The following is a 22,508-nucleotide window of genomic DNA, read 5'->3' on the forward strand; positions in this document are numbered from 1 at the left end:
CCATGCTGTTTACGACACTGTAATAGCACAGATACAAAGATGAGTCCTCTATCTATCTCTATGGCCTGTTGGTCACACACATATCTACCCGCTCATTGGCTAGAATGGTCCCACCTGATCTCACCTCCCGTCTGCCTTCCATCTTTGAGGATATATAATTCCATTGTTAGAGCAGTCACTTGACTATCTTGTCAATATAATAGACTATCTTTGTTAAAACAGTTTTTGCAGTTTTCACTCCTGCATCCATCTTGGATCTATCACTCAGTCTGGTGGATTCGCAACCATCCTTATTAGTGTGCAATTGTAGAGTGCACTTTCTGATATAGGCATTTAGTTATGTCAAGTTATACCCATTAATGCTCGCAATTGATCCGTGGCTCTTTCTTGTCTTTTTATCAATGAAGAAGAAAGCTGCAGTTAGAATAGATTTCGACAATGTTGGTAAGTTCTTCCACATACAGTGCCTTGCGAAAGTATTCGGCCCCCTTGAACTTTGCAACCTTTTGCCACATTTCAGGCTTCAAACATAAAGATATAAAACCATATTTTTTGTGAAGAATCAACAACAAGTGGGACACAATCATGAAGTGGAACGACATTTATTGGATATTTCAAACTTTTTTAACAAATCAAAAACGGAAAAATTGGGCGTGCAAAATTGAGTCTGCCGATAAGAATGCGATGATTGACAGAGTTGAAAGCCTCGGTAAAGGTCGATGAAGACAGCTGCACAGTACTGTCTTTTAACGGTGGCGGTTATGATATCGTTTAGGACCTTGAGCGTGGCTGAGGTGCACCCATGACCAGCTCGGAAACCAGATTGCATAGTGGAGAAGGTACAGTGGGATTCGAAATGGTCGGTGATCTGTTTATTAACTTGGCTTTTGAAGATTTTAGAAAGGCAGGACAGGATGGATATAGGTCTATAACAGTTTGGGTCTAGAGTGACCGCGGCAGCTTTCCAATCTTTGGGGATCTCAGATGATACGAAAGAGAGGTTGAATAGCCTAATAATAGGGGTTGCAACAATTTTGGCGAATAATTTTAGAAAGAGAGGGTCCAGATTGTCTAGCCCAGCTGATTTGTAGGGATCCAGATTTTGCAGTTCTTTCAGAACATCAGCTGTCTGGATTTGGGTGAAGGAGAAGCGGGGGGATTTGGGCAAGATGCTGCAAGGGGTGCTGAGATGTTGGCCAGGGTAGGGTAGCCAGATGGAAAGCATGGCCAGCCGTCGAAAAATGCTTCTTGAAATGATCGATTATCGTAGATTTATCAGTGGTGACAGTGTTTCCTATTCCTATAGTGCAGTGGGCAGCTGGGAGGAGGTGCTCTTATTCTCCATGGACTTTGCAGTGTCCCAAAACTTTTTGGAATTAGTGCAAATTTCTGTTTGAAAAAGTTAGCCTTAGCTTTCCTAACTGACTGAGTATTTTTATTTTTTATTTTATTTATCCATTATTTTACCAGGTAAGTTGACTGAGAACACATTCTCATTTGCAGCAACGACCTGGGGAATAGTTACAGGGGAGAGGAGGGGGATGAATGAGCCAATTGTAAACTGGGGATTATTAGGTGACCATGATGGTTTGAGGGCCAGATTGGGAATTTAGCACCCCTACGATAAGTGCCATGGGATCTTTATTGACCTCAGAGAGTCAGGACACCCGTTTAACATCCCATCCGAAAGACGGCACCCAACACAGGGCAGTGTCCCCAATCACTGCCCTGGGGCATTGGGATATTTTTTAGACCAGAGGAAAGAGTGCCTCCTACTGGCCCTCCAACACCACTTCCAGCAGCATCTGGTCTCCCATCCAGGAACTGACCAAGACCAACCCTGCTTAGCTTCAGAAGCAAGCCAGCAGTGGTATGCAGGGTGGTATATTGGTTCATGATTTAAAAGTTGCATATCGCGAGGGCTATTTGATGCTAATGCAGAACGCCACAGGATGTTTTTGTGCTGGTCAAGGGCAGTCAAGTCTGGGGTGAACCAAGGGCCATATCTGTTCTTAGTTCTACATTTGTTGAACGGGGCATGCTTATTTAAAATGGAGTGGAAAGCACTTTTGAAGAGCATTCAGGCATCCTCTACTGATGGGATAAGGTCGATATCCTTCCAGGATACCCAGGCCAGGTTGATTAGAAAGCCCTCCTCGCTGAAGTGTTTTAGGGAGCGTTTGACAGTGATGAGGGGGGGTCGTTTGACCGCGGATCCAGTATGCATGCAGGCAATGAGGCAGTGATCGCTGAGATCCTGGTTGAAGACAGCAGAGGTGTATTTGGTGGGCAGATTGGTCAGGATGATATCTACGAGGGTGCCCATGGTTACGGATTTAGGGATTTAACTGGTAGGTTCCTTGATAATTTGTGTGAGATTGAGGGCATCTATCTTAGATTGTAGGACGGTCGAGGTGTTAAGCATCTCCCAGTTTAGGTCACCTAACAGTACGAGTTCTGAAGATAGATGGGGGACGTTCAATTCACATATGGTGTCCAGGGCACAGCTGGGGGCAGATGGTGTTCTATAGCAAGCGGTAATGGTGAGAGACTAGTTTCTGGAAAGGTGGATTTTTAAAAGTAGAAGCTCTAATTGTTTGGGCACAGACCTGGATAGTAAGACAGAACTCTGCAGGCCATCTCTGCAGTAGATTTCAACTCCTCACCCTTTGGCAGTTTTATCTTGTCGGAAAATGTTATAGTTAGGGATGGAAATTTCATGATTTTTGGTGGCCTTCCTAAGCCAGGATTCAGACACGTCTAGGATATCCTGTCACGTTCGTTGATAGAAGGATCGGACCAAGGTGCAGCGTGGTAGGCGTACATCTTACTTTAATTTGATGACACCGAAAAAAAAAACCAAATACAAAACGAAACGCACAGTTCTGTAGGGCTGGAAAGCAACAGTACAAAAACAAGAACGCACAAACTAAAGGTGGAAAAAAGGATGCCTAATTATGATCCCCAATCAGAGACAACGATAGACAGCTGCCTCTGATTGGGAACCATACCCGGCCAACAAAGAAATAGAAAAACTAGAATGCCCACCCAAATCACACCCTGACCTAATACAGAAATAAAAAGGCTTTCTAAGGTCAGGGCGTGACACAACCGGCTTGGCGGAGTGTGCTAAAGCAGTGAATAAAACAAACTTAGGGAGGAGGCTTCTAATGTTAACATGCATGAAACCAATGCTTTTATGGTTACAGAAGTCAACAAATGAGAGCGCCTGGGGAATGGGAGTGATGCTGTGGGAAAAGGGTTAATGTCTACATCACCAGAGGAACGAAGGAGGAGTAGGATAAGAGTACAGCTAAAGGCTAAAATAACTGGTCGTCTAGTGCGCTCGGAAAAGAGAGTAAAAGGAGCAGGTTTCTGGGCGCGGAAGCATAGATTCAAGGCATAATGTACATACAAGGGTATGGTAGGATGTGAGTACAGTGTAGGTAATTCTAGGCATTGAGTGACGATGAGAGAGGTTTTGTTTCTAGAGGCACCATTTAAGCCAGGTGCGGTCACCGCATGTGTGGGGGGTGTAACATAAGGACTAGCTAAGGCATATTGAGCAGGGCTGGAGGCTCTACAGTGAAATAAGACAAAAATGACTAACCAAAACAGCAAACGACAAGGCATATTGACATAGATGGGACTTCATCAACTCCAGGTGTGCACCTTATTTGGGGAGAACGACTCACAAGACCGGAATTAGTGGAATGGGCTCAAATACATCAAATACATGGTTTTCAGGTGTTTGATGGTATTCTATTTGCTCTGTTCCAGCCATTATTGTAAGCCGTTCTTGCCTCTGCTGCCTCCTTTGGTCCTGTCATGTGCCTTTTTTCTAAGGAGTGGCTTCTGTCTGGCCACTCTCCCATAAAGCGCAGTTTGGTGAAGTGCTGTAGAGCCTGTTGTCCTTCTGGCAGGTCTCGGCCAAGTTCTGTCAGAGTGGTCATTGGGTTATTGGTCACCACCCTGACCAAGGTCCTTCTTGCCCGGTTGCTCAGTTTGGTCGGACGGCCAGCTCTAGGCAGATGCTGGGTAGTTCCATATTTCTTTTCAATTTCCCAAAGATGGAGACCAATGCCCTCAAAGTACTCTCAACACTCTAGAAATTGTTTTATTTGTGAAAAAAAATATATATTAAAAAAATGTTAAAAAAAATATGAAAAAATATGAAAAATCAGACAGGTGGCAAATACTTTTTCACAGCACTGTATATGCCTTGTCACAATTCAATCTCGGAGAGCTATGGACTGTTCCTTGGACTTGATGGTATAATGACATGTAAAGTGTTGGTCCCATTTTTCATGGGCTGAAATAAAAGATCCCAGAATATGTCCATAATGCACAAAAAGCTTATTTCTCTCACATTTTGTGCACACATTTGTTTTCATCCTTGTTAGTGAGCATTTCTCCTTTGCCAAGATTATCCATCCATCTGACAGGTGTGGCATATCAAGAAACAGATTAAACAGCAGACCACATGTAACCACGCCAGCCTGGCTTCTTCACCTGCGGGATCATCTGATGAGGGAGAGGGGGGTGCTGTGGAGTATTTCTGCCTTTTAATAAAACACTTTTTGGGGAAAAACTCATTCTGATTGGCTGGGACTGGCTCCCAAGTGGGTGGGCCCATGCCTTTCCAGGCCTAACCATGGTTGTGCCCCGGTCTTGTGAAATCCATAGATTAGGGCTGAATTTCCTTCTTATGAACTCAGTAAAATCTTTGAAATTGTGTTTATATTTTTGTTCAGTATAGTTTCTGCTCTGACATGCACTGTCAACAGTGGGACCTTAAACACGTGTGTTTCTTTCTAAAACACCACAGGTGGACTCCAGTCAAGTTGTAACGATATCTCAAGGGTGATCAAAGGAAATTGGATGTACCTGATCTCAATTTGGAGTGCCATAGCAAAGTTGTGGGAATATTTACACTACCGTTCAAAGGTCACTTAGAAATGTCCTTGTTTTTGAAAGAAGGCCTCCTCCCCGAGTCGCCTCTTCACTGTTGATGTTGAGACTGGTGTTTTGCGGGTACTATTTAATGAAGCTGCCAGTTGAGGACTTGTGAGCCGTCTGTTTCTCAAACTAGACACTCTAATGTACTTGTCCTCTTGCTCAGTTGTGCACCGGGGCCTCCCACTCTTTCTATTCTGGTTAGAGCCAGTTTGCGCTGTTCTGTGAAGGGAGTAGTACACAGCGTTGTATGAGATCTTCAGTTTCTTGGCAATTTCTCGCATGGAATAGCCTTCATTTCTCAGAACAAAAATGGACTGACGAGTTTCAGAAGAAAGTTCCTTGTTTCTGGCCAGTTTGAGCCTATAATCGAACCCACAAATGCTGATGCTCCAGATACTCAACTAGTCTAAAGAAGACCAGTTTTATTGCTTCTTTAATCAGAACAACAGTTTTCAGCTGTGCTAACATAATTGCAAAAGTTTTTTTAATGGCCAATTAGCATTTTAAAATTATAAACTTGGATTAGCTAACACAACGTGCCATTGGAACACAGAAGTGATGGTTGCTGATAATGGGCCTCTGTATGTAGATATTCCAGTAAACATCAGTCGTTTCCAGCTACAATAGTAATTTACAACATTAACAATGTCTATACTGTATGTCTGATCAATTTGATGTTTTTTTAATGGATTAAAAATTGTTTTTCTTTCAAAAACAAGGACATTTCTAAGTGACCCCCAACTTTTGAATGGTAGTGTAAATGTGATATTTCTGTATTTAATTTTCAATACATTTGCAAGCATTTCTAAAAACATGTTTTCACTTTGTCATCATGGGGTATTGTGTATAAATGGGTGATTAATCCATTTTAATCCACGGCAAACACGTCTAGGGATATGAATACTTTCTGAAGGCACTTGTAATTTATAATTAGAATTGGAGTATATTTGGAGTATATTATAATACTTATACTTATAATTGGAGTATATTAATGTTGTAGATTAGACAATGTATTGCGTTTCTTAAACAGAGGGGCAGGTGGAGCCAAGTAGTTAGTGGCTAGTCTTGCAAATGTATTTTGTGTGATGAGTGATTTGTATAGGTAGGAAGCATATGTACTGTCCCAGACAATATTGCAGTAAATAAGAAATGGGTAAATTAAGCTGTAGTACAGAGTTAGGAAGCAAGCCTGATGAACCAAACCACACATTTTTCTGATGATATCAATGGACTTCATGACTTTGCGGCAGACAAAGTGAATATGATCTTTTCAGGACAACTTTTCATCAACTAGAACACAGAGGAATCTAGTGGATGAAACCTAGTCCATTTCATTCCCACTAATTGAGATTCTGGCTCTTTTAAAATGTCTTTGTTTTAGATTCCAAGAACACAGGATGAGATGTTACTATCCTTTGTGCAAGCACTTCCAAGAGTTAATGAACAGTGAGCGTGGTGAAATTTGGGGAGCGCATCGTCAGTAGTGTACCTTTGGTTCCTAGGGTGTTTCGGCCTTTCACACTATACACCCTCCCCAAAGGCGGCCAGTGACAGGGTGATCAATCCTACGCTTGCGTCCCATTCCCAATTAGTCATAGGAGTTGCCTTGTTGTTGATAGCCAACATCCCATGGGACTATGCATGGCAAGGGCGTCCTCCTCCCTGAGTCAAGCATTGTTGACCGCATACCTCCTGGCCCTCTCACTTCGGGGCCCAGCTGGGGTCTTTCCTCTTCATCCAGAGCCACTGACTGCTGCCTTCTGCCGCCTCCGATACAGCTTTGATTGCCGAACGCTGGCTCTGGCCATTAATTCCCAGGTCTCTAAGCAGTCTGGTTGTAGATGTTGCCACAAAACCTCTGCAGCCCACCTCCACTGGTCGGACTTCTGTGTTCCAGCCATGATGTCGTGCTTCGGCAGCTAGATCAGCATAGCGCAGATGTTTTCGCTCATAAGCCTAATCTACTGAGTCCTCCCAGGGTACTGTGAGCTCAATGATGAAGACGTTATTGAGCGAACGGGACCAGAGCACCATGTCAGGTCTTAGGGTGGTGGTTGCGATCTCCGGAGGAAACACAAGTTGCCGGCCAATGTCAGCTAGCATTTTCCAGTCGCGGGCCAAGAGCAGCTGGTCTCGCTCTAATGGTGTAGAGCCGCTCTTCGGTGGTTTAGCCCCTTCGCGGACAAAGTTTGTCCGTAAGGAGTGTGATGCTGCTGTGGGTTGTAGGGAGTTGGTGGCAGCTCGCTTGTCCTCAAGGGCGGACGCAAGGTTTTTAAGGTTTTGGTTGTGACGCCAAGTGTAGCGTCCTTGGGTGAGGCTTGTTTTACACCCTGTGAGAATGTGCCTGAGGTTGGCTGGCATGGAACAGAGGGCACAGTCCGGATCTTCACCATACCATTGGTGAAGATTAACTGGTGTTGGAAGGACGTCATATGTTGCTCTGATGGAAAAGCTCAACCGCCTCGCTTCCATGGCCCACAGATCCTTCCAGCTGATCTTCCTCTTCTCCACACTGTCCCATCGAGTCCACTGTCCCTGTTTGGCAAGAGAGACTGCCTTGGCCCACCTTGCAGCCTCCTCATGATGGTGTACTTCCTGCACCACCATCTTCCGCTGCTCTGGTGCAGTGGCCTTACTCCAAGCAGCACGGCTAGTTAGCCCAAGGCCTCCTCTCCCTTGCTGAACATGACCCACAATGTCAGCATGTCTGAGGGCTGCTGTTGCCTCCTGGACTGCTTTTTCTGGCCTCCATTTGCGCCCAGTTGCCAAGGTCGGCGCGTTGTTGCTCACCACTGGGTCTCAAGATTCATTCAGTGTCATCTGGAGCCTGGTTTTTGCACACTTGAATTCCTCTGTTAGACTGGTGAGGGGCAGCTTGAGGACACCATCTCCACAGAGGCCTATGGTGGTAAGGCATCATGGAATTCCGAGCCACTTCTTTAAGTAGCCTGTGACTCCTCTTTCCATCTTCTCCACTGTTGAGATTGGAACCTCATACAGTGCTAAGGGCCACAACACCCAGGGTAGGAGACCAAACTGCAGACACCAGGCCTTTAACCTTCCAGGTAGCTAGGTGTTGTCGAGGGACTGTAGGCTACTACTGATGTATTTGCGCAGCTGTTGCACCTGGTCTTTGTCCTTCAGGCTTGCATCATACCACCTTCCAAGGCTTTTTACCAGCTGCTCAGACGCTGTTGGGATTTGGTCATCTCCGATGAAGAATTTCAGGTCAGAGAGTACTCCCTTCACAATCGAGATGCTGCGTGACTTGGATGGTTTAATCTTCATACGGGCCCAGCTGATGTTCTCCTCGAGTTTTCTGAGCAGTCTCCTGGTGCATGGGACAGTGGTGGCCAATGTTGTAATGTCGTCCATGTAGGCTCTGAGTGGAGGGAGGCGGAAACCAGAGTCAGCTCGCTGTCCACCAGCAAATCATTTTGAGGATCTGATGATAACCTCCATTGCCATTGTGAATGCCAACAGAGAAATGGTACAACCCGCCATTATACCTACATTCAGGCACTGCCATGAGGTGGTGAACTCTGAGGTGGTGAAGCAGAACTGCAGATCCTGGAAGTACAACTTCACCAGGTTTGTGATGGTGTCCGGTATGTGGAAAAATCTGAAGGCAGGAGTTCATGGGGCACAGAGCCAAATGCATTGACGAGGTCGAGGAAGACTACATGAATGTCCCTTTTCTTCACCTTGGCCATTTGGATCTGGTGCCAGATCATGCTGGAATGTTCCAAGCAGCCAGAGAACCCTGATATTCCTGCCTTCTGTACAGATGTATCGACGTACGCATTCCTTTGCAGGTACTCTGCCATCCTCTGGGCAATGACCCCAAAGAAGATTTTACCCTCGACATTCAGTAAGGAGATTGGGCGGAATTGGCTGATGTTCACTGCATCCTTCTCCTTAGGGATCAGGACCCTGCCTGCCCTACGCCACACTATGGATATTATCTTATTCTGCCAAGCTGTTCTCATAAGCCTCCAGAGGAACCTCAGGACGTCTGGTGCATTCTTATACACTTTGTACGGAACTCCATTTGGCCCCGGGGCTGATGCTGTTCTTGCCCGTCGAACTGTGTTTTCCACCTCTTTCCATGTCGGAGGGCTGGTCTCAATATGATGTTCCGGGGGTTCAATGTGATGTTCCGGGGGTTCAATCTGATGGGATGGCCAGATGTTCATGTCGCTTTGAGTCAAAGTTTGTTGTTCTCAGGTGCTCCTCTAGGTCTTTCTTTGTTGTTTTTAGAGCTCCACTTTTTTCCTTCGTGAAGAGACTTTTAAGGAACTTGAAGGGATCTTTATAGAATCGAGTTGTAGTTTGTTCTTTCTTCCTTCTGCGTTTCCGTAGGTTCTCTGCTCTACGGAGGGATGTCAACCGGGTTTTGATGTCAGCCTGAAGTGCCTCATTGCCCTCCTTTTCCACTTCCGAGCCCTTCTTCCACTGTTTCTTAAGCTGCCGCCTTTCTTGAACGAGGCGCTTGATTTCTTGTTGCTTCCTGGAAACTGGTGGGGTTGGAACCTTTCTCCCGCCTTTTGCCTCTTCCACTCCAAATCTTTCTGTCCCGTACTCATAGATGATGTCCCCCATCCTCTCCAACTTCTTCTCCACTGTGCCTCAAAGTTTCTCGAGGGTCAAGGTAAGGTCAGTATTCACTGTTTCCCACAACTTCCTGTCACTGGCGCAGAAAGTAATCAATGCGAGGCCTCTGTCTCTCTTTACCCAAACACCCCTTATTCCCCTGGTGGATCCTCAACCCATGGTGTGATGTAACTTTCCTCCAACCACAGAAACATACCTGCATATGTTTGTGGCCCACTGCACTGTTGCAGCAGAACTTGTGACAGTTGCTGTGGTGTTCTCTTGTGCTGTGCTCTCATTACTCGTAGTCGTTTCCAGTCCAGTCGTTACCATGTTGTCAGCCGATGAGTCATCTTCCGCCCCCGCTAACATGAACAGGCAGCACTAGTAGCACAAGAATTAAAAATAGATACCAAAAGTAAAGTTCCTGGCGATCATAGCGATCTGACTCCCCCTTTTTGTCTGAACTTGGAATATTCCTGTTCGCGGGCTTGGGCCACTGACCCTTAACCTGGTTGTTCTGTTCTGTGTTGTGTACTATTCTAATAATTTGAAGTTTGATGGAATACCGATTTGAACTCTCCTACAGACACGTGCTCATCAAACATCTCATTCCAAAATCATGGGTATTAATATGGAGTTGGTCGCCACCCTTTGCTGCTATAACAGCCTCCACTCTTCTGGGCTTTCCACTAGATGTTGAAACATTGCTGCAGGGACTTGCTTCCATTCAGCCACGAGCATACATGATGTTGGGCGATTAGGCCTTGCTCGCAGTCGGCATTCCAATTCATCCCAAAGGTGTTCAATGGGGTTGAGGTCACGGCTCTGTGCAGGCAAGTCAAGTTCTTTCCCTAAACTTTTGCCACAAACTTGGAAGCACAGAATCGTCTAGAACATGCCTGGGCAAAGGCCGGCCCGGGGGCCGTATGCGGCCCGCGACCTGATTCAATACGGCCCGCGGAATCATGCTCAGATCACATAAAGAATTTGCGATAGTGAAGTTTTAAAAAATGTATTTGTTATTCAAATTAAAAGCCCAATGAATACTGGCCTTTGTGTAATGATTTAACTCCCACTGCTTGTGGGACATTTATATTGAAGGCACGTATAAATAACAACTGCACGAGAACAGACAGTGACTGACAGGCTGACACACACGTCAGTTTTTCAAAGATTTAAAAGAAAAGGAAAGTAGACAATGGAATGTATGGTGTTCCAGCAAGAGTGGACATCGAAATATTTATTTATTGAGGTATCAGGGAAAGCTGTGTGCTTAGTGTGCAAAGAGAGCATCGCTGTCTTGAATGTCCACAACTTGTCATGACACTTCCAGACAAAGCATGCAGAGAAATGTAGGAATATGTCTTCTGCTCAGAGGGCAAGTGCCTTCGAAAGAGTTGCTTTCTAAGTTGCAAAAGCAGCAGGAACTTTTCACAAAGCTGCATTCAGCAAACGACGGAATTGTGAGAACTAGCTACTGTATGTACTGTCCCACAAAATTGCTAAACATAACAAGCCATTCGCTGAGAGCGAATTCATTCACTTGCGGAAATACTTTACCTTGACAAGAGCTGTTTGAGAATGTTCCCTGTCAAGACGATCAGTGGCACGGCACTGGACATCGCAGAGAATATGGAACAACAGTTGAAAGACAAAGTAAAGGATTTTACCTATTTCTCGTTGGCCCTGGATGAGAGCAGTTATGCACGTGACAAGGCGCAGTTGTTGATATTCTTACGAGGCATAACCCCAGACTTTGAAATTACAGAGGAGCTTGCTTCGGTGCAGTCAATGAAGAGCACAACCACAGGGAAATGTTGATTGGAGGAGGTTAATAAGTGTGTGGCAAAGCTGGGACTGAGTTTTGAAAAGTTATCCAGTGTGACCACTGATTGGTGCCCAAACTTGACAGGAAAAAACATTTGCCTTTTGAAAAGGATACAAGATCAAGTAGCTGAGCTGAACCCAGATGAGAAAATTATTTTACTGCATGACATTATTCATCAGGAGGTGCTCTGTAAATGTGTTCTGACAATAGCCATGTTGTGGATACAGTCACTGAAGTGGTAAACTTCATAAGAGCAAACTCTTTAAACCACAGGCAGTTTGTCTCACTATTGGACGAAGTGACGTCGGGTAATGCAGATCTCCCCTACCACACAAACATGAGATGGCTGAGTGGGCAAGGTGTTTAAAAGGGTCTGGGACCTGAAGTCGTAGATTGCTGAGTTTTTGCAAATAAAAGGAAAATATGTGGATTTCCCTCAACTGCAACATAAAGAATGGTTGGCTGATTTTGCCTTCACCGTGGACATAATGGCCCTCATGAATGAACTGAATTCCAAACTACAAGGGAAGGGCCTTTTTGCACATCAGATGTACAGCCTAATGCAGAAACTAAAACAAGAAGCTCAGGTCTGTTCAACGCTGGTCCGACCAATCTGATTCCATGCTTCAAGACTGCTTCGATCACGTGGACTGGGATATGTTCCCCATTGCGTCCAACAACAACATTGACGAATACGCTGATTCGGTGAGCGAGTTCATTAGAAAGTGCATTGACAATGTTATACCCACAGCAACGATTGAAACATTCCCAAACCAGAAACCGTGGATTGATGGCAGCATTCGGCGAAACTGAAAGCGCGAACCACTGCTTTTAATCAGGGCAAGGTGACCGGAAACATGACCGAATACCAACAGTGTAGCTATTCCCTCCACAAGTTAATCAAACAAGCTAAGTGTCAGTATAGAGACAAAGTAGTCACAATTCAACGGCTCAGACACAAGAGGTATGTGGCAGGGTCTACAGTCAATCACGGATTACAAAAAGAAAACCAGCCCAGTCACGGACCAGGATGTCTTGCTCCCAGACAGACTAATTTACTTTTTTGCCCGCTTTGAGGACAATACAGTGCCACTGACACGGCCCCGCTACCAAAACCTGCGAGCTCTCCTTCACTGCAGCCGACATGAGTAAAACAAGGCTGCAGGCCCAGACGGCATCCCCAGCCGCGCCCTCAGAGCATGCGCAGACCAGCTGGCTGGTGTGTTTACGGACATATTCAATCAATCCTTATCCCAGTCTGCTGTTCCCACATGCTTCAAGAGGGCCACCATTGTTCCTGTTCCCAAGAAAGCTAAGGTAACTGAGCTAAACGACTACCGCCCCGTAGCATTCACTTCTGTCATCATGAAGTGCTTTGAGAGACTAGTCAAGTATCATATCACCTCCACCCTACCTGACACCCAAGACCCACTCCAATTTTCTTACCGCCCCAATAGGTCCACAGACGACGCAATCGCAACCACACTGCACACTGCCCTAACCCATCTGGACAAGAGGAATACCTATGTGAGAATGCTGTTCATCGACTACAGCTCAGCATTTAACACCATAGTACCCTCCAAACTCGTCCTCAAGACCCTGGGTCTCGACCCCGCCCTGTGCAACTGGGTACTGGACTTCCTGAAGGGCCGCCCCCAGGTGGTGAGGGTAGGCAACAACATCTCCACCCCGCTGATCCTCAACACTGGGGCCCCACAAGGGTGCGTTCTGAGCCCTCTCCTGTACTTCCTGTTCACCCACGACTGCGTGGCCATGCACGCCTCCAACTCAATCATCAAGTTTGCGGACGACACAACAGTGGTAGGCTTGATTACCAACAACGACGAGACGGCCAACAGGGAGGAGGTGAGGGCCCTCGGAGTGTGGTGTCAGGAAAATAACCTCACACTTAACGTCAACAAAACAAAGGAGATGATCGTGGACTTCAGGAAACAGCAGAGGGAGCACCCCCCCTATCCACATCGACGGCACAGTAGTGGAGAGGGTAGTAAGTTTTAAGTTCCTCGGCATACACATCAAGGACAAACTGAGTTGGTCCACCCACACAGACATTGTTGTGAAGAAGGAGCAGCAGCGCCTGTTGAACCTCAGGAGGCTGAAGAAATTCGGCTTGTGACCAAAAGTACTCACAAACTTCTACAGATGTACAATCGAGAGCATCCTGTCGGGCTGTATCACCGCCTGGTACGGCAACTGCTCCGCCCTCAACCGCAAGGCTCTCCAGAGGGTAGTGAGGTCTGCACAACGCATCACCAGGGGCAAACTACCTGCCCTCCAGGACACCTACACCACCCAATGTCACAGGAAGGCCATAAAGATTATCAAAGACAACAACCACCCGAGCCACTGCCTGTTCACCCCGCTATCATCCAGAAGGCGAGGTCAGTACAGGTGCATCAAAGCAGGGACCGAGAGACTGAAAAACAGCTTCTATCTCAAGGCCGTCAGACTGTTAAACAGCCACCACTAACATTGAGTGGCTGCTGCCAACACACTGACTCAACTCCAGCCACTTTAATAATGGAAATTTATGTAAAAATATATCACTACCCACTTGAAATAATGCTACTGAATATAATGTTCACATACATTACTACATTACTCATCTCATATGTATATGTATATACTGTACTCTATACCATCTACTGCATCTTGCCATCTTTATGTAATACATGTATCACAAGCCACTTTAAACTATGCCACTTTATGTTTACATACCCTACATTTCTCATCTCATATGTATATACTGTACTCTATACCATCTACTGCATCTTGCCTTTGCCGTTCTGTACCATCACTCATTCATATATATTTATGTACATATTCTTTATCCCTTTACACTTGTGTGTATAAGGTAGTAGTTGTGGAATTGTTTAGGTTAGATTACTCGTTGGTTATTACTGCACGGTCGGAACTAGAAGCACAAGCATTTCACTACACTCGCATTAACATCTGCTAACCATGTGTATGTGACCAATAAAACTTGAACTTGAATTTAAACACTATTATTGCACACAGAGTGCATCCAATTTATTATGTGACTTGTTCAGCATTTAGGCTTGCCCTAACAATGGGGTTGAATACTTATTTACTCAAGACATTCCAGCTTTTAATTTTGTAATAATTTGTAAACATGTTGAAAAACCTAATTCCAATTTGACATTATGGGGTATTGTGTGTAGGCCAGTGACCAAAACAATCTATATTTAATCCATTTTAAATTCAGGCTTGAATACTTTCTGAAGACACTGTATACTAACTGCATATTAACTGGTTATAAAGTGGCGGTCCTTTAACGTTACTACTGCGAGTAGAGTCACACCATTACTCCATTCAATTATCAGATATTCTTATAATAGAATGCCCATATACAAACACATTATATGTGCATTCATTATCTATTGTCCACAAAATGACATGTACAAACACGTTATATGTGCATTAATTATCTATTGTCCACAAAATGACATGTACAAACACATTATATAGGTGCATCCCTTCCTTGAATTTCCAGCAGATCAGGGAAAAATAAGAGCGTCTGCTAAATGACTTAAATGTAAATGTGTTAATCTATTGTCAAAAATATAAAACACATTATATGTGTTGATGTATTTTGACATGATTGTTTTAATAGGTGCACTTTTTAAAAAAAGAGCTCGATAAATACTCATTCAATGGCAAACATCAACCAGCTTACAATCCATGACAAATAACAACATTTACTAACATTACTAGTTGCATTACTAGTGATTAATACTGAATTAAAATATAAATGCAAACATGCCACAATTTCAAAGATTTTAAAGAGTGACAGATCATAGAAGTAAATTAGTCAATTTAAATAAATAAATTAAGCCCTAATCTATGGATGTACAGCCAAAAACTATGGGGATTCCCAGGGAGCCTGCCAGAACGGTTATACTTTTGTTATAGAGGCATTTCCCATTTCTTAGAAATCTCACGTCTGAGAGTAAGAATGTGTGGCGGAAGAAAGTTACTACTGTTTTTCTTTCCAACATGATCCATGCCTAGCCAGTGGCTGGTCTACTGCTGCCGCCCCCAGACTTCATATGCCTCTGAAGGCAGTGATTTGATCCCTGGTCTTGCACTCATTTTCTGTGCTATATCCCTCTAATCTGTCTGTCTAGGGGCCCTCTCATCTGTCTGTCTAGGGGCCCTCTAATCTGTCTGTCTAGGGGCCCTCTCATCTGTCTGTCTAGGGGCCCTCTAATCTGTCTGTCTAGGGGCCCTCTCATCTGTCTGTCTAGGGGCCCTCTCATCTGTCTGTCTAGGGGCCCTCTCATCTGTCTGTCTAGGGGCCCTCTCATCTGTCTGTCTAGGGGCCCTCTCATCTGTCTGTCTAGGGGCCCTCTCATCTGTCTGTCTAGGGGCCCTCTCATATGTCCTCACATACATGTTTAAGAACAACTGATCTAGGGGTCCTCTCATCTGTCTGTCTAGGGGCCCTCTCATCTGTCCCTCTCATACATGTTTAAGAACAACTGATCTAGGGGCCCTCTCATCTGTCTGTCTAGGGGCCCTCTCATCTGTCTGTCTAGGGGCCCTCTCATCTGTCCCTCTCATACATGTTTAAGAACAACTGATCTAGGGGCCCTCTCATCTGTCTGTCTAGGGGCTCTCTCTGTCTGTCTAGGGGCCCTCTCTGTCTGTCTAGGGGCCCTCTCATCTGTCTGTCTAGGGGCCCTCTCATCTGTCTGTCTAGGGGCCCTCTCATCTGTCCCTCTCATACATGTTTAAGAACAACTTCTAGGGGCCCTCTCATCTGTCTGTCTAGGGGCCCTCTCATCTGTCCCTCTCATACATGTTTAAGAACAACTGATCTAGGGGCCCTCTCATCTGTCTGTCTAGGGGCCCTCTCATCTGTCTGTCTAGGGGCCCTCTCATCTGTCTGTCTAGGGGCCCTCTCAGCAGACTTGAGGGTGATGTTAAGTCCCCATATTGTTATTTTTATTTTAAAAAATTGCCCCCATATTACCAATGGGGACACCTGGGAATTTCCCAGAGGGGTAATTACACTGAGACCATCCTTGAAGGTTCATGATTTTAGAATTGTGTCAGACAAGAGGAAAGGGTATTTCCTCTAGTCCAATGAGGAAGTGTAATATATTCTGACCTGAGGATGTGACCGAGGACTGTCTGTCCCACAAGGTCACAGATTTCCCCTGTTGACAAAATAAACTCTCCCAAGTTAAGAGTCAAGTTTTCCATCACCACCACACACAGTTTGTACTTAGTTATTTCCTGTGTATGATCCGGATTTCACTATGCCTAAAACAGTTTGCATTCAGAGTACTGATAACTGTTATAATATAATATATATAATATATATATAATAACAATCACACTTTGGAAAACAGTGTCATACTTTGTGGAAAAACCTCTGTGCGTTATTGTGTTGGCGCGTGTAACATGTACAGATTTTATATGACAAATCCAACTTCAACAGCAGTTTAAACAAGTAGATTAATGAGACGGTCGTCTTCATAATAATTATGCATCAGTAGATCCAGAAAAAGGAATCACTTGATTGAATCAGGCTGATGATTGTGGACTGTGGAATGTTGTCCCACTCATCTTCATTGGCTGTGCGAAGTTGCTCGATAGTGGCAGGAACTGGAAAATGCAGTCGTAAACGTCAATCCAGAGCATCCCAAACATGCTCAATGGATGATATGTCTGGTGAGTATGCAGGCCACGGAAGAACTGGGACATTTTCAGCTTCCAGGAATTGTGTAGAGATCTTTGCAACATGGTGCCGTGCATAATCATGCTGAAACATGGGGGTGATGGCAGCAGATGAATGGTACCACAAGGATCTCGTCATCTCTGTGCATTCATTTTCTGTAGCTTATGCCTGCCCATACCATAATACCACCGCCACCAAGGGGCACTCTGTTCACAATGTTGACATCAGCAAAACGCTAGCCCACACAACGCCTGGTAGTTGAAACTGGGATTCATCCACAAAGTGGCCATCGAAGGTGAGCATTTGCCCACTGCAGTCGGGAGTTTGATGCAGAAATTCGTAGGTTGTGCAAACCCACAGCTTGATCAGCTGTAAGGGGGGCTCATCTCAGACTATCCCGCAGGTGATGAAGCCGGATGTGGAGCTCCTGGGCTGGCATGGTTACACACATGGTCTGCATTTGTGAGGCCGGTTGGACGTACTTTCAAATTCTCTAAAATTATTTGAGGTGGCTTATGGTAGAGAAATTAACATTAAATATTCTGGCAATAGCTCTGGTGGCCATTCCTACAGGCCATTCCCTTCAAAATGCAGTCATTGTGTTATGTGACAGGCCAATGCACCTGCTCCTTCAAAAAATGGAGACATCTGTGGCATTGTGTTTAATGTTTCTTGACAAAACTGCTCATTTTATTTTTGGGAATCTTTTATTTCAGCTCATGAAACATGGGACCAAAACATTACATGTTGCATTTATATTGGTGTTCAGTATAGAACTATATATATTTCTATCTATAAGATTAATGCAAGTACACAACAGCTGTTATGATATGGGTGATTTGTAACAAATCTATTGCCCCAGAGCAAGAACGTGCTACATTATATTCTGAAGTGAGGCTAATCATAGACACATACTGTAAATAAAGTAGTGATATAACCCAGACAAACATTCACTGCCATGAACACATTTAAAACAAATATCCATAAAAAATTGTGAGAACCATTGAGGTAAGTCTCTGTGACAACATCTTGGCACGTTCTCCTGTTTACATAGGAACGGAATGCATGGACACATTGTGTACTATGAACGTATTCCAGGAAGGAACCACCTCCTCCGGGAAGGAAACACCTCCAGACAGGCTGCAGTGACATAGAAAGTCTCCAGCTTGACCAATGCACACTTGTAGGTGTGAGGCTTTAATCTATTTTCTAATTCTGTACCAACTCAGGGATTAGAAGGATTTTTGTTCTTCCTTCCCAGTCCTCCTTTTCGCTTCTGTTGCACCTCCAGTCTGAAATGCAAGTAAGGAACTTTTACTTTAGGATAAAAATGGTCCATTGCAAGTTACATTGAGGAAAGGTTTGATGGGGAAGTTTTTTACCTTGTTCTCATCAGGAATCTTTTTCCTAGTTTGCCCTCTGGGTTCAGACACTTTTTCTTACCATTCTTCATTGTGGCACTACAAAGAAAATATATATATATATGTTTAGTCTCACTTCCATACTATCTGAGTAGAAATATAATTATTACTCATTATTATTATTACTACATTATTATTACTCATTATTATTATTACTACATTATTATACTCAAGTCACTTATTATATTATACTCACATCAGTTCTGTCTTTGCACAGAAGACAGTATTTGGGTACACCTCTAACTTCTGGATGCGTTTTATCCTCACAGACTGCATTAGTTTCCCCCTGCATAGACATTTCTCAGATCTTCCACCTATTGATTTGAAAGAACGACAGTTAAGATATAGTCCTATTACAACAAAAAACTAAAGGTAATTGTTATTACTAGCTTTCAACATCTGACTCTGCTATTCACTTATCAAGTTATCCACATCGACACTGGAAATTGTGCTTAAGGTACATATGAAATCACATAATGGTAAGAATGTATTACATGAACACATGAAATAGAAATGGGAGATATACAAATGTCCTCTATTAATTGAAGAAGCCTACTTACCTGGGGATTGAGCAAGTCCAGCTCCGAAGACTGTGACACAAAACAGGATCAACGTTGCTGTCCTCATGTTTGTTTGAAGTGTGTGCTACTGCTGAGAGCAGGTCAGATGTCTTTATGAGTGGCTAGTGATTTCACTTTCCATTTTAAGCTCCGCTAATGACCTCTACAATGATAGGATAGTACCACAATCAGTTTTCTTCCACGCCCTGCAGGGAAATCCCCAGCAATAGCAGCATTTCCCTTTCAAAAAATAATGTCAGCTCTGTGGTTTAATTTCCATTGATTGAAGCAGTCAGAGGGGATGAAGCAGTTTATGCCAACAACAAATCTAAACATGTTCAACCCAATTCTGCAAAACATGGTTACATAGAGCAAGGGTTTTCAAACCTCTTCTCAGGGACTCCCAGCCATTCCATATCTTTGAACTTCCCCACTCTAGCACAAGTGATTCAACTTGTCATAAAGCCCTGGGGCTACAATAAAATAGTGAAACATCTGTGGGTCCAAGAGGAGAGGTTTGAAAACCATTCTTGGATTCTAGCTTGAAATATACTTATTCATGTTACCGTACTAGAACGTATTGATTACTTTACATGTATGAGGAATGTTAGGGGTCAAGAGGAACTTATCAGAACTCAGGATACCCAGATGCAGACAGGAGGCAGGCAGAAGAACATAATCCAGGGCAGAGTCAATAAGGTACAGAACAGCAGGCATGCTCGGGGGCAGGACGGGCAGAGATTCGGAAATGGGTCAGTCAGGCAGGTACAGAACGGCTGGCAGGTAAAGAACGGCAGGCAGGCTCGGGGTCAGGGCAGGCAGAATGGTCAGAACCGAGGAAACTAGGAAACAAGACTTGATAATGTAGGGAGACAGGAAAACACGCTGGTAAGACCTGACAAGACCAGATGAACTGGCAACCGACAAACAGAGAACACAGGTATAAATACACTGGGGATAATGGGGAAGATGTGCGACACCAGGAGGGCGGTGGAGACATGCACAAAGACAGGTGAAACAGATCAGGGTGTGACAGAACTAGATGTGTGGAAAGTTACTGATTGAGAACAGGGAAGTGCACAAAGTTGATATTTTGTTCAAATATGTTAGAATTGAATATGAATGTTCCTAAGGAGGGAGGCAAAGGGAAACAGTCTAGTATCAGTTCTTGATAAGACAGACGAGTTGATGAGGAATCAGGACCATGAGGGATGTGGAATTCAACTCGAGATAAGGTCAACAGATGAAGAGAGAAGACATTGCTGGGAGGGGGGGCCATCCGATTCTAGACCTCACACATTTCCACACCTTTGAGGGTCCTAGATTTTGGCAGGGCCATGACAATACCAGTAAGAGTGACCTACAGTGTTACGGACTAGCAGAGAATAATGTCCATCTTAAACATGCAAGAAGATAACTAACACCTTGTCGGAAGGTATAAATATGTGCTGGTATTATTGTCTTTGCAGCTGTATGACCCAGTGGGTGAATAAACTTGGTTTGAGTTTTACTCTGTTCAGAACCTTAACACCACGGACGGAGCACTTGATTCAGTAATACATATTTGCTCTATCATTGCCATCTCAATCTTGATTGTACACCGCACCACTGAAACATCTTTACATAATCCCACCCCACAGAATTCTCAAAAGGTTACGTCTCATCCATACCGTTTCTATGGCTGTTATGGGCAATGTCAAGAGCTGATCTAAAACAGTGGTACCGAATGCTTGCACTAACTTAAACTTGACAGACACACACTTAATTTGAAGACCAACAGCCTACTTTATAATATAGAATGCAGGGCTGTGTACTGAACATGTAACCATTATAAAAAACTAAATGGTCTACGGTCAAATGCATTTTTAGTTTTTAATGAAGTGGTCGCTGCATTCATATAGATTATTTCAACATAGTCTAGATCAGTCCACAGGTTGCATATACATTTTTTAGTATCTCAATATTGTGTTATATGTTGGTAGGTCTAATAAACAAATATATTGTATACATTGATAATATTATTTTGTCAGAAATTGAAGCCGTTGATACAGTTGTGTACTCTATCGCCCGCCCTGCTGAACATGCTCTATCTGAACTACATTATGCTTTCATTATTTTGCATCAAATATTTATGGATCTTAAATTATTATCGAATACACAATATCTCACCCTTTAATGAAAGGAAAATGTCCTTTCCATCCATCACCACGGTCTGTCACGAAGAAATGTAATGTCTGAAAAAAACATGTATTATTTTATAGTCTTTCCTACAATGGTATGTTATAAAGTTTGTAATAATGTACAACTGCAGGCCTCCAAGGTTTTTACATAAAACACTCGTGATGCATGTTTAAATATTCGTCAAATTTGGTAATTAATTCTAACATGTTTTTAAAAAGGTTGTACTATATATTTTGGAATTAAATCAATGGTTTTAAAACAGTATCTCACCCTTTAACGATGGGAAAATGTCCTTTCCAGCCATCACCCCGGTCTGTCGCGAAGGAAAAAGCCACGGAAAATCAGGGTGCGTGTGTGAGTGTGCGTGTGACGGAGCAGCAGGAGGGTGTGTGCGTTTCAAAAACAAAAAGGGGCGCGCGCGTGTGTGTGTGTGTGTGTGTGTGTGTGTGTGTGTGTGTGTTCAACAGGGCCCAACCACGTAGCCCCATTCTATCCGTAGAGAATCGTTTGAAAACAATGTTTGCACTATCATGCATACGGCATGTCCAGATATCTGCCGACCCCCGGGGTTAAACATTGATATCTCTAATCAGCGTCCGGTGCCCCCCACCCCAGGTTGTAGACAGAATGTGTCGACAAGCCCCTCCTGTTGTTTGAATTCACCGCCTTTGTTCTCTATACAGGGTGTTGTATACAGGATATCTCCCGAAACAATCCCACCACGGCGATAAACTCATTCCGTACTTTCGCTAGTTAGGGACAGAACGTGGAGCATATACTTTAACACTATGTTACCACAGCTTTAGCGCAAACCCACAGGCCCGAATATTTAGCTGCCAGGACAGATTAAAAAAGAGATGTGAATAAGTGAATCCCTCCTGATGGATATTTCTGAAGGCTACTGGACATAAGTGATTGGGAAGCGACTGTTAGACGTGGATTCTCAGAAGCAAACTGCGCCCTGTCCTTTACGTAGCCCTTCACGATCACACCATTTTCGGCGTAAATCCAAATAATCACATACCCAAGAATATTTATATATTAAAAAACGAAAAGTGTGCACTCTGAACGACTTCGTAAGACACCAGGCAGCAGTCCCAGAACAGATAACATAGTCTGTGAAACCCTCCTAATGGATATTTCTGGAGGTGAGTAAGTGAAAAATATATTTTAAGTTTTGTTTGAATATTATCGTGATATTATTGTAATATTAAACACAAGTTATTTGTGTTTTA

At 43.9% G+C, this 22,508-nt stretch overlaps 2 protein-coding genes across 2 annotated transcripts in view; one reads left to right on the plus strand and one right to left on the minus strand.

Moving 5' to 3' along the window:
* LOC127930804 (uncharacterized) overlaps window positions 1-22,508 on the plus strand; it is a 300,690-nt gene that overhangs the window by 142,959 nt on the left and 135,223 nt on the right. The gene's annotated exons all lie outside the window — the stretch shown is intronic.
* LOC118373092 (permeability factor 2-like) lies at window positions 17,810-21,884 on the minus strand. Its single transcript, XM_035759161.2, has 6 exons — window positions 21,544-21,884; window positions 21,262-21,326; window positions 19,093-19,255; window positions 18,729-18,846; window positions 18,494-18,571; window positions 17,810-18,403 (listed from the first exon to the last, which is right to left on the minus strand). The coding sequence occupies exons 3-6, from the start codon at window positions 19,157-19,159 to the stop codon at window positions 18,337-18,339; spliced, it is 330 nt and encodes a 109-aa protein (XP_035615054.1). The 5' UTR covers window positions 19,160-19,255; window positions 21,262-21,326; window positions 21,544-21,884; the 3' UTR covers window positions 17,810-18,336.

The sequence above is a fragment of the Oncorhynchus keta genome, chromosome 6 (assembly GCF_023373465.1).
Source record: "Oncorhynchus keta strain PuntledgeMale-10-30-2019 chromosome 6, Oket_V2, whole genome shotgun sequence".
Lineage (NCBI taxonomy): Eukaryota > Metazoa > Chordata > Actinopteri > Salmoniformes > Salmonidae > Oncorhynchus > Oncorhynchus keta.